At 35.1% G+C, this 12,930-nt stretch overlaps 2 protein-coding genes across 4 annotated transcripts in view; both read right to left on the bottom strand.

Moving 5' to 3' along the window:
- Positions 1–666: 666 nt before the first annotated feature.
- Positions 667–4,880, bottom strand: LOC306871228 (sororin-like). 2 transcript variants are annotated; one of them, XM_079419010.1, is made up of 6 exons: positions 4,722–4,847; positions 4,521–4,624; positions 4,245–4,324; positions 3,526–3,588; positions 2,930–3,436; positions 673–1,753 (listed from the first exon to the last, which is right to left on the bottom strand). In XM_079419010.1, exons 2-6 carry the CDS (start codon positions 4,573–4,575, stop codon positions 1,673–1,675), a joined length of 786 nt encoding a protein of 261 aa, XP_079275136.1. In that variant the 5' UTR covers positions 4,576–4,624; positions 4,722–4,847; the 3' UTR covers positions 673–1,672. The 2 variants fall into 2 exon arrangements, with proteins under 2 accessions (XP_079275135.1, XP_079275136.1); XM_079419009.1 differs by having other exon boundaries at positions 667–1,753; positions 4,521–4,880.
- Positions 4,881–5,505: 625 nt separating this feature from the next.
- Positions 5,506–12,930, bottom strand: part of LOC306871975 (CAP-Gly domain-containing linker protein 1-like) — a 35,477-nt gene continuing 28,052 nt past the window's right edge. For both annotated transcript variants that reach the window (XM_079420274.1, XM_079420275.1), the window contains 10 exons: positions 12,432–12,517; positions 11,504–11,624; positions 11,281–11,333; positions 11,027–11,144; positions 9,946–9,998; positions 9,679–9,796; positions 9,445–9,592; positions 9,043–9,095; positions 7,042–7,169; positions 5,506–6,641 (listed from right to left, as the gene is read on the bottom strand). In XM_079420274.1, coding sequence (XP_079276400.1) covers positions 6,413–6,641; positions 7,042–7,169; positions 9,043–9,095; positions 9,445–9,592; positions 9,679–9,796; positions 9,946–9,998; positions 11,027–11,144; positions 11,281–11,333; positions 11,504–11,624; positions 12,432–12,517 — 1,107 coding nt within the window. In that variant the 3' untranslated portion in view covers positions 5,506–6,412. The remainder of the gene's footprint in view (positions 6,642–7,041; positions 7,170–9,042; positions 9,096–9,444; positions 9,593–9,678; positions 9,797–9,945; positions 9,999–11,026; positions 11,145–11,280; positions 11,334–11,503; positions 11,625–12,431; positions 12,518–12,930) is intronic.

The following is a 12,930-nucleotide window of genomic DNA, read 5'->3' as shown; positions in this document are numbered from 1 at the left end:
TTACCATATCTATTATGTATTCCAACAGTACTCTCTATTACACTTTTGATTTGTTGCTCAGGAAACAAACAGTTTTACAAAACAAGTTAAATTGTTCAATTTAATTAAATTGTCTTTCTGAGAAGAAGCAAGATATGGTGTTGCCTCAATATCTGACAAACTGCGTAAAGCCCGGCATCTGGTGGTTTGGCCATGTCCTGAACGCTAACCATGTGACATTGCCAAAACTGGCCTCCAACTGGAAGTCAGCTGAAAGCAACTAAAGCAGCGCTGGCTTGAAATGCTGCACGACCTCAAGCTCACCAGCTTGCACGCCAAACAAGCCGCCAATCACATCAAATGGTGCCAGCGATCCAGAAAAGCAGACCCCTTCACCACGCAGGACAAACTATTGCAATGGTTCTCAAACCTGTCCTGGAGTACCCCCAGCCCTGCACATTTTGTATGTCTCCCTCATCTATCGCACCTGATTCAACTCATTAGTGGAGACTACAAGACCTGAAGTGGGTGGTTCAGATATAGGGAGACATACAAAATGTGCAGGGCTGGGGGTACTCCAGGACAGGTTTGAGAACCACTGAACTATTGCATAGTTTGTATATTAATATTGCATACTGATAAAGCCATGATTGATAAACAAAAAACACATGCATTTTTTTTCTTTTTCGTTATATTTCATTTAGCAATACATTCCATTTATAAAAAAAAGAAGAAGAATCTGACTTTGTTCATATTATTTCTGACAATTACATCATATGTCAGGCTTTACAGGGTTAATTTTAAGTTCTAGAAAACAGCAAAACATTTTTGAAGCTATTGTGTTTCCTGGATTAAACTGGAAAGCTCTTTGATTTAATGAAAGAAAAAATGACAAATTCCCTCACATTACATCATAAAGATGAGTAGAAACCATGTTTAATAAGGCTAAATGCATTTATTTTTTAAATATGGACAGCAGCAAAGCTCAATCAGTTTAGCTGTAGCATGTCAACAGATCTTCAGCTCAGTCTCTCACAGACTCCTCAGCATGCACTGATCCACTCCAGCTGTACTCAAGTTCTGTTAGATTATTGATGGATGGATGGTGTTTACATGCTGATCACACTGCATACCACAAAACAAATGTTCTGGAACCATATATGGAATATAGAGTAAACAATAGATGCACATATGAATACTATGATGATCAAGTGCTCACTCTAGTGGTGAAGCATAGTACAATTACAACATGCAGCAACGACTGCTCAACATACTGATTTCTGTTAGTATTCGGTTGCTATAAAAAATATTTTAAAACATTCGGAATGTCTATAGCTCAACTGTTCTAGAATTTAAAAAGACCAAAATCATTTTTTTAAACATTAAATTCAGCCAGACAGAATTTATGAATATAAAGGTAACATGAAATGAGTATTACATATTATACCAGTGATCTTCCTGTCTGCTGACATTTTATCATAGGAAAAATACTTGAAACTTAACAATAGGATGCACACTTTCAACTCTTACAGGCTACTACTGCAAAATGCTATTTATTAAAATAACAAAAGTTTTTAACAAAACTGATTCATCAAATATGAAGAAACAAACACTGAAATAAGCAAAGAAAGAGCAACATGTTTTTCAACATTGCCCTGAAAATGTCCGGAGCGTGTGGGGCTCTTTAGAAATTTCATTCAACAATTAGTTCAAAACTTTCGGCTTCCTCAAACTCAGCATTCATCTTTGCAGCAAGAATGTCCAACTCTGACGTCTGAAAGAGCAGGAAAAAGTCAAAGTAAGTCAAAGTAAACTAGCAAGAAGCATTTAAAGACGCAACCCTGTCTGAAAGTCATTTCTGCAATTCCACTTTAAGCAGAAATTCAAGGTTCTTTATAGGCATTATGGTTCCATGAAGTGCCTTCAACATCCATTGAATCTTTTCATTACACAAAAGGTTCTTTATAGTGAAAAAGGTTCTTTAGATTATTAAAACATTCTTCACACTAAGAAACAAAAATCTTTCTTTTCAGAACTGTTCTTTGGGGAACCAAAAATGGTTCTTTATGGCATCGCTGCAAAAACTCCATTATTTTTAAAATCATTTCTTAAAATATTTTCAATAGTTAAAATTTGCTGAACATTTACTCACCCTTCTCCCATCCAACATGTAGGCTAGATAAGATTTGCCATTATATCGCAATGGATTCTCTGTAGTGAATGGGTGCCATCAGAACTCAAAGCTGATAGAAACATCACCATAATCCACAAGCAATTTACAACACTCCAGTCCATCAATTAACATCTTGTGAAGTGAAAATCTGCATGTTTGTAATAAATCAATCCAGTGTTCAGGCATTTTCCCAAATATAAACCACTACTTCTGAGTCTATAATCTATAACACTTTCTCTGGTGTTAGCCTCTCACATCAAAATCCATCAACATGTTTGATTAGAACTGTTCTGGACCATTTCTGCTGAACAGGAGTACATGATCTATGCATATTTGCATTCTCCTGATTCAGACAAGATTACTTTTTCACTGGAGAAACCAATATCATGGATAGAGGACTCGTTTTTTGGCCAGAAGCAACAGTTTGAGATTAAAAACTTTTCTAGATGGAGTTGTTTCTTACAAACACACAGATTTTCAATTCACAAGTCATTTATTGATGGACTGGAGTTGTGTAGATTACTTCTGGATTATTGTGATGTTTTTATCAGCTGTTTGGACTCATTCTGATGGCACCCATTCACTGCAGAGGCCCGTTGGTGAGCAAATCATGTAATGATAAATTTCTTCAAATCGATTCTGATGAAGAAACTCATCTACATCTTGGATGGCCTGAGATAGAGTACATTTTTAGCAAATTTCCATTTTACACACTCCACCTTTAAATTTAAAGAGATATTTATATCACTACGTCCTTCTTCCCTGACTCACTCTCACCTTTATCTGTTGTACGCGCTTCCGCCTGGTTGTCTTCTTCCCCAGAGACACACCTGGGATGTTTGGATCAATTTCTGGTGGGTTTGACGTGCTGTCATTAGCAGTGGAGATGTTGAAAGAACCCAGTGAGATGGACATAGAGCCAAGAGGAGCTACTCTAGATCCCTCAGTTTTACGCATCACCTCTGGTGTCTGAAGCCTCTCAAAACCAAACAGGGTCTCTCGGTTGTTGGGAGAAGTGGAAGGTGCAGGATGGGATTTGGGGCTTTCAAAGGACATGTCCCCCATACTCAAGCGACTGTAAGAGCGTCGCACTTTTTGGGACCAAACGGGGCCCTGCTCCAATTCTTTGGGCTGAGAAGATGGAGATGAAGGAGGCAGGATGGGCGAGAGGACAGCCGTCTTGGGCACTGTAGCTACAGCTGGGGACGATGTCAAGATTCTGGACAGCTTTGTCGGCACTTCAGATAATCTTTCCACATTCTCCTTGTTACTGTCAGACAGGGCCTAGAGGAATGTTTTTAAAATGACAACATGTATTTTTGGTAGAGTCCAAAAAACAAAAACATAAACTGGGTAGAGTTTGTTGGAAATACCCGAGTTTTCCTGGGTGCAATTTTCTTAACAGTGATTGACCGTTTCACAGCCACAGGTGGAGCCTTAAATGTGAGAGACATAATATTACACATCTTTTAATATAAAACATTAACATAAATGAAACATATACTACTAATATAAACATAGTAGTAGTATATATATATATATATATATATATATATATATATATATAGAGAGAGAGAGAGAGAGAGAGAGAGAGAGAAAGAGAGAGACATCAAAGACTTCAACAATGACCCACAAAGCTGCTTAAAAATAACAAAATTTCAACAAAAAAAAAAAAAAAAAGTTTAAATTAATGAGAGATGAACACAAGAAAGGTACCATTTTATCAAAATTATGGCTTCACACAATACCTCTAATATCTTTAGAACACAGCTCTATACATCATATGCATTAAAATATGCAGTAAAATTAATATAACTAATATTATGTATTTCAGACAACCATGTCTATATTTTTTTATTCTTTTTTCAGCCAAAGTTATCAAGGTAACAAAATCGTTTTGGATTTATAGAGGATTCATTCCCCCAGTTTTAACAATGAGCCAGAAAAACTAAATTGCAACAATTTTATACATATGTGATGATGAGCAAAAAAACAACTCTCAACAGAAAATCAGCTTCTGATTTCATTTATAGAAGTAAATACCAGACGTGTCTTGTTTTTCTTTCTTTTTTCCTGATTTTAGTGAACTCACCACAACTTTAGAGGCCAGATTTTCATCATTTGCAGACAACCTGCAGGACCTCCTTCGTGGTGGACTCTTTCCATTTGACTCTATGTACAAACAGTAAGCTTTTATAGAAAAACACAACTAACACAAAACAGAGCATACTTTAGTATTATAAAGCCATTTTAGCAGTCATTTCTGCATCCATTATTCCTTTGACATGTGCTACCATAACATGTCGCTTAATAACAGCCTTGTTAAAAGACTAACGTTAAATACCATGTTCACAGTAATAACACTCACTTCTGATTTCCTCGCTGCTTTTCCTCGACGGTAATCGTGTGGTTTTGTTGCTCATCTTGCAAGACAATACAGATCCAGAAACTGATGCTAGTCAGAAAGTTAAGCTAACACGACGAACACACGAGAAATGTACGATGCCACGATTACAACAACAAAAACGTTGCATGTATACTGAAAGAGCTGTGCCTTAGTTTTACTTACACTGTCCAAATCTGTTATATATGCAATTGTATAAAACAAATGATACAAATTTCTATGTTTTCGGATGGAAACGAATACGCTTTTATTTCAAATTCGCCCGCCTTCCCATGTAAGCAGATGGCGGATGCAGGGGGTGGAGCTACACAAACTACTTCCTGTGTGTTAAACATGTGTTTTCCTTTGGGGGGCGCTTCAAGGGTCAGAGACACGAATCATCTTTATATCAGGATACTAAAAATACAGTATTTTAAATGCAATGAATTAAAAAGAAGTGCAAGTGTAATCTATTGAATGCAATCTACAAATCGTTAAATATTAGGTGAATGCATGACTTGTGTTGTTCAGTCATTTGTAGTTCTTGTTTGTTGAGAGGGCTTGCAATCACACCAATTCAGTGATAAATAAAACTCAAATCTGTCATTAAAATTGAATCTAAATCATAAAGCCTCAGATCAGATGAAACCAGTAGGGGGCGCACAGTATAAATTAAACCTAACACCAGTGATTTAGGTAATAGCAGCTATTTCTGATTTTACCTTATAACATGACAAACAACCAATTTGAGACGTAACAAGGAATCTATACGTTTTAATACGTTACAACTTCTTTATGAAAAATATAATGCACTTTTGATATTAGAATGTTTGCATCAGCTTTTCTCATTTGCCAACTGCAATTCATTTAAAATGAGGCATTCCTTTTTGTTGTTTTTTTGTTTTACACTAGAAAAAAAGGTTGGGAAACACTGGTATTGATGGTTATGATTGACCACATCAAACAATTTAAAACTTATTTGAAAGCAATGTTTATTGTAACTCACGGCTTCATTTGTCAGGCAGTTTCATTGTCAAAAACAATATCTGGCTCGGACAAGAGCCAAGTCGCCCTACATTTTCTGCAGACAGCTCAAGATGCTCTTTAGGGCCATACACACGTTTTTTTTAGAGCAGCACATTGGCAATAACATACAACACAACAATGAATATTTTTTGCACTTAAAAGATATTTCTTGAAGTTTATTTCCAAAAAATGTTCCCCCCCTTTGATATTTGTACAAATAAATGTCTCACAAACAACCTGATAAACATATGTTGACTTTGAAGTAACAAAAACAGTTCTTTTTTTCTCCATTTCTTTTCGGGCAAAAGTTGCCATTTTCCTAACAGTCGTTCTTAAAAGATAATAAATGATCGAAACATACTCATGTATTTTTTTGTATATAAATTTGGAAATTTTCACAATTCTAGAATAACTTACTTTTTATATTAATACTTGTACTCGTTGATATGTGAAAGGCTGTTGAGAAGTCAAGCCTCCCTTCCACAAGAGGTCAGCACTGAAGTTCAAAGATCTACAACCTTTTAAGCATATAAAAGAACTGTCGATTCCAGATTTCATGGTTAACCACCTCTACCACCATATAAAGAATGAACATTCACTAAAAGGTTCTTTCAAAGTGAACTTAAAACCCTCTTTCTTCCTAACAGTCATTCAGTGCAATAAAGGCAGGTAAAATTGCCACTGAGTAAACTACAGATGCTTGCTTTAAAGTGACTGAAAGGTTTAGGCTTATATGGTGGTAAACACACAAGTGAAAAACCACACAAACTTACAATAGTCTTTTGTGCACTGTTTGATTCAAGGCATAGTATTTGCAAGTACAAATGTTGCGGGATCATGGAAGCAGGACCCTAGAAAGTCTGATCGTCATTGCAGGACTCCGTCCAGTGGCCGAAGACCTCACAGATGTCACAGTAAGGTCTTTCATCATTGGGACTGCCGTGGTAGGTGGTGTGTGGTGGGGAATCTAGCATCTGGTCCTGGGTGGGACAGTCCTCTGTGTCGTGTAGGTCAAAGCAGTCACATATGTCACAGAAGAGACGGGGAGGGGGTTTCTTTTTAATCGTTGGCTCGGTGTGACTAGGTAGAGAAGACAAGAGTGTGAGATACTGTGTAACAGTATATTAACAGCTTTTTTAATTCAATATTTATTCAGTTTTTACACATTTTGCATATCAACATAATAAAATGATGGATGAAGCATAGATAACCCAAGCTGAAATAATCGATTTGATTCTAAACAATACATAGGAATTAAGTAAAAAAGGTAACACTCCTTAAATTTAGATACACATTTCTATATATTTATGTACACAGAATGACATTTTTGTTTGAAGTCTACAAAATCTTTATATACCCAAAAATCAACTAATATAAAACCAGTAGTTACCAATTAAGTGAAAAATTTATGTTTGAAAATTAAATAAAGTGAATTCAGCTCATTCTTGGGACTGTATGCTGGGATTTAAAAACAAAACACCTGTTATGACTCTCCATTTCAGTTGCACCGTTTCCATTGAGCGCTGCTTCAGCCATCTTCTCTAGTTTCGATTTAAGGTCTTCGTTCTTCCGCTGAAGATCCACAATAACCGTGTTCAGGAATTCAACCTTTCCAAAAAAAAGAAGTTAATCAGCAAGTGTTTCAAATGTGCAATTCATACATTTTTAATCTCATAAATCAAACCATATGATTGATAGTTTATAATTTAGCTCCACACCAGCTACCACAGCTATATTCATGGTGAGAAACAAGTGAAAAATAGACAAAGTAGATAAACTATATAAACCAACAAATAAAAAGGTAAATAAAAAAAAATCTAAACTAAATCTAGTCTCACTTAATAAGAGTTGACTGATAAGTAAAGAATCCTAGAGAAGTTCAAGACATCACAGTCCAGCAAAATATGCTTTAGAGATAATGGAGTCTGGCATAAGGGGCAAAAAGGAGGATATTCACCCATTGACAAAAACTTGTAGGTGAGATTGGAGATTATTCATCAAAAAAAGGATGTTAAATCTCCAAGGACCACAGCCCATTTCAAATTTGCACAAATGCTGGCTGTTCATATTTGAAGGATGCCAGGGTTTGAAGACATGATTATTATTAGGGAATGATTATGATTATTATTATTTCTGTTGCTGAGAAGTTTTGCTGCAATACCAAAGTGATAGCCCTGGCTTCTGCAGTAAAACCTGATCTATGCTGGGGAATCTGTATTCCACGTTTGTGACGGACGAGACAAGGGCTCCAGATTAGAGATGAAACGATTATAGTGACCAAAATCTTCATGTTCTCAATATTATTGTTAAAATGTGCTGGAAATGTTCAAAAACTACTTGTACACACACTGAAATCATTTTGAGTTATGTCAAAAAGCAAAACTAAAGAAATAAAAATGAGCAGCACTGCATTTTTATTTGCAGAGTAACATGAAAATAATACCATTGAAAATGATGGCAGATTTTAAACCAACAAAATATTGGTTGGGTGATTTAAAATGTAACTTATCTACTAACATGTACTACATGTTCAAGTAAAATTAAGATAAAAGAAAGTTATAAAATGATGAATCTCACAATTCAGCCTTAACATAATGAAATATTATAGGCATTTTATCTGCTCCATAAACAATTGTACATAGGCTACGTTATTATCTGCCATGTTACATTTCTTAGAATGCACATTAGCTTGTTTTCCATCTACCGGTTAAGATTTACAACAAAAATTTGGTCCAACAAAAATGTCAGACAGGCTGAATGAAAATGTAAATCGACATGTCTGACAGCAAGTGGCACTTATGGAACAGCAGAAACAGAAGAGTTTCGTTTTGCTATTGTCGGTTCCCCCTCATGCATTTATAGAATTCATTCATCCATCCAATATTTCATAGAATTTCTGTTTTTTAAAATATATTTTTTAATCACAGTTTATCCAGATACAGTATTGGGGTGTATGATGGAAAGCTTTCTCCATTTAAAACTTGCTGGTGGTAATAAAGAATGAATTTGGCTAGTTGTTAAAATTATATTTCAATTTGTAGGAATTCTTTTAAATATAAAAATATCTGTAAATTAAATCTGTAAATTAAAAAAGCCCGTTTTAACTAAGCATGAACAACAGAAGTAAAGATTCTAACAAAAATATTCTATATATTATAAAAAAAATACTGATTAAATTTAATTGTGGAACTTTTAATTTGGCAAACGTGTAAACAATTTAGACCAAAAATGTCCTCAGTTTGTCAAATGCCTAGAAACTCAAAAAAAATGAAGTTTATAACAAATAAAGAAAAATGCCTAAAAGACTTTACTAATTTCTAGTGTAATTTAAGTACACAGAACAACCAGGTAAGTTTTACACTAATACTAATTCGTTGTATCTGATGTTGTAGGACAGTGGGCCAAAAGAACAGTATGCCATTTAAAAAAAAAAAAACATTATAAAGAGAAAATATTCATTATAACTTTCCACTCTGCATACCTGCCGCTCAGCATTCTCCTTTGCCTCCTTCCACATTTTTATAGCAGAATCATCTGGTTGGAACGTAAAACATGCAAACCGGTCATGTAGATTAAACATAATACAATAATAAGTTAGATTTAGATCAGTTTAAGGTAACAGTTACAGTATATATGTATTTCTAAGCATAGTTTGATCCCACAATGCAATAGCAGAACTACAGGATAAATTTAAATGCAATGCAATGCAATAAAAACTAAATCTAAAGTCTTAATTAATCCCCCTGTTATTTTCTTTTACATTACATTTTCTGAATGTAATCAATAATTATTTTCCTTTTTTCAAATGTGCATTTCAGCCTGTTTTATTTACTTTTAACTGATGAAACAGACGCATGCAATAAAGTCGCGTGTAGAGTTGTACCTGAGGCATCATCTCCTTTGCTGGTGATCTGAGCGTCAGCTAAACTCGTCTCCAGATTCTTCACTCGCTCCTGCAGCAAAGTATTCTCACTCTTGTGAGATTTCAGATTGGACTGCAGCACCTGTGTCGTATCACGCAGACCTGCTATCTGCTTGCAAGAACCACAAGAGAAAAAAAACAAATCAAGTAAAACTGAAATTTGCACATACACACCATACTTCAAACAGAAGTTACCTCGTTTCTCAGAGAGTCTAATTCTTTGTCCTTCTCTGAGATCAAGGCACTCTGTGTTTGGAGGGACTGCTGTAGTGCTTCCTTCTCTTTTTCTGTTTCTTTTGTTAAAGAGCTTTCCCTGTGCAGAAGACAGATCGCACAATGTGTGCATTCTCCATTCATTAATGCAGGAATGTACGGTCAAGAATGTCTATATTAAAACAACAAAGCAAAGACTTCTACACACAGTGCAGTCAAAATTGTATTACATTTCTTGTAGTTGCTCACCTCATTTTTATCTTCTTCAACTGACTATTGAGGTGGTCACACTCCTTTTTGAACTGCATTGAGGAACAGAATTTAATATTTATGCAAAAATAACAAAATTATTATGTTGCATTAATATATTCAGATTTAAAGAAATGTAGCAACTTAGTAAAAGAGCCTATGATTTAGAAAACTGATGAATTACAAAACTGTTTGTCCAAAAGCAATAATAGCTTAATATCATGCAACAGAGAATTTCATATATTTTAAGAAATATTGCAGCTTGGAGAATTGCTTTACAAATATGGTGTGTAAATGTATTACTGTAACTATTATATATTTGAAATACATGCACAAGCAGCAACTATCTGCTTGTGAAGAAGCTCTCGTAAACTAATTTTCTGTTTGTACTTCAGAGGCAACTTGAATCTAGAATCTCCACTCATTTTGTAAGTTAGGGTTTGATGAAACAGCTTACAAAATTATAAGATAGTTCCAAAAGAGGCATGCTTGTGGACAACATTATTACAGCCCCTCATCCATCATTTACATATAAATACAGATAAATCACTGATCAGGCAAAATTAGCTTTTAGCCCCCATGAAAATCAAGAATTTGTGAAATTTGGTGGGTTTCCTCAGGCTATTCTATAAGTTAGGGAATTGCATTCACAAGATGTAGGCCAATTTGTTATAATGGCAAAATATAATGGCCTACATCTCTACATTATGGATCAAACAGTAGCAAAGTTACACGGTGTAGGACGCAAACTGTAGTGTCTTCAGAATGTCCTGATGTCTGTGTATAATGTTTTGTAAAACTTGGACATTGTGCTCTGCAAACATAGGTAAATTAGTAAAAATGGCTATTGATAACTTTCCATAACCCCCAAGACATGCTTGTCATAAAACACACCAAGTTTGGTCTAAATAAGATACATTTCCAAGATACAGCCTCAAGTCCATTTTACCCTGCTCTTCATCGATTTTGAATTAATTTATTTTGGATGTTAATATGTTCTCAAACTGAGATAACCACAATGCAATGTCTGACAGTTCTGCTCAAATATCATACAAAAGTATTACATAAACAGCCACACTACCTCATTTCTCAGAGAGTCTAATTCTTTGTCCTTTTCTGAGATCAAGGCACTCTGTGTTTGGAGAGACTGCTGAAGTGCTGCTTTCTCCTTTTCTGATTCGCTTGTTAAAGTGCTTTCCCTGTGCAGAAGACAGATTGTAGGATGTGTGCATTCTGCTTTCGTTTATTTGGGGTTGCAGATTCAGCACAGCTATAGTTGAAACAATGAAACAAATGATACATGACACCATAAATAAATTCTCTGTTGTTCCTTACCTCTTTTTCATCTCCTTCAATTGATCATTAAGGTTGTCACACTCCTTTTTGAGCTGAAACAAATTTACCTCTCAGATTTACCACATTCATCATCACAACATTGCATTTAAAAAAATAACATACATAAATACATTGATCCATTTCATTTTTTAGCATTCAAAACTGCTTTAAAATCAAACAAAAATGAATCGAGCTTAAAGACCTAGACAATCGGTTAACATACATTTAGCAGAATGTTACTGTCTTTGTGGCTGCTGGCAAGTTCCACGGTTAGCTTTTCTTTCTCGTTTTTCAGAGCCTCCACTGCCTGGGCTTTTTCAGTGTCTGCTTGTTTCAACTCCTCACTGAAACACACAACCAGCGTTTATTCAAACAACACACAGAGACAAGGGATCACAAAGGATTACTATTCCACTTGTTCTTAAACAATTATAAAAAGAAGAAGCTCTCAACAATTATCTAATCTATTAATTAGGCTATACATGCAAAGAGTGTTATGCTACAGGTTTGGTGACAGCAATTTACTGTAGACCATTTGGTTGTCACACAGGCATTATATAGTACTAAAAAGGGGTGTGTACACATATATATGCACACACATTTTAACATTTTAAAGTAAACATTCAAAAGGATATTTCACCCAAAAATGGAGATTCGGTCATCTTTTACTCACCACCAAGTTGTTACAAACCTGTATGAGTTTCTGTCTTCTGTTGAACACTATCGAAGATATTTTGAAGAATGTTGGTAACCAAACAGTTGCTGGTAGCCATTGACTTCCATAGTATGCAAAACAAAAATACTATGGATGTTAATGGGGATCAGAAACGGTTTGGCTACCCGACATTCTTCAAAATATCTTGTTTGTTTGTTTGTGTGTGTGTGTGTAAGAGATTCGAGGACATGAGGGTGAATAAATGATCAAATTTTCATTTCAGGGTGAACTATACCTTTAAGTTTTCCTTCCCTAGTATTATACATGGTTGAATTACAAACAACGTCAATTAAATGTCAGTAGCAGATTGAGACAAGATTTTAAACTGAGTGAAAGTTTATCATGAACATGAAACAGTTAATACCAAAGAGAAATTATTTTAATTTCACAACAACACAATGAATAGCAATGTGGGCGAATGGTTGAAGACACTCACATCTCTTTACTGAGGCTGCTGATCTTCTGACGGTCAGAACTCAGATTCTCTTGATACTGTGAGTTCTGCTGCTTCAAAGCATCCAGCTACAACAAGTACAGAGAAAACCATTTAGAAACATCCTCTGATCATCTAAAAATATACGCATTATAGGACAAGGACAACTTGAAGCAGGCACTAATAAATATGTAAAATTCTGCACACATCTGACAAGAGATTTGCATAATATTCTGCTATCTCATGTTTTCAGATAACACAGAAATAGACTCTTCCTCCAGTTTGCAAAACAGAATAGAAACTGCAGGTTTAAAAGCAGAAATCTGAAGGTTTATATTTTTGTTCAAGCATTTACGTGAACTATTCAGTAATACTAATACTGCATTATTACAATTCATGTTATTTGAGCTGTAAACTTGTCTAAAAATCATCCTTGACTTTGTAGGTGGATAAACTTCTGGTTTTGCATTACTGACAATTTTGGTGGGTGAAATTTTACCCA

This window comes from Barbus barbus (genome assembly GCF_936440315.1).
Source record: "Barbus barbus genome assembly, chromosome: 6".
NCBI lineage: Eukaryota > Metazoa > Chordata > Actinopteri > Cypriniformes > Cyprinidae > Barbus > Barbus barbus.
Note: the sequence above shows the minus strand (reverse complement) of the source record. Positions and strands in the feature narration are given on the sequence as shown.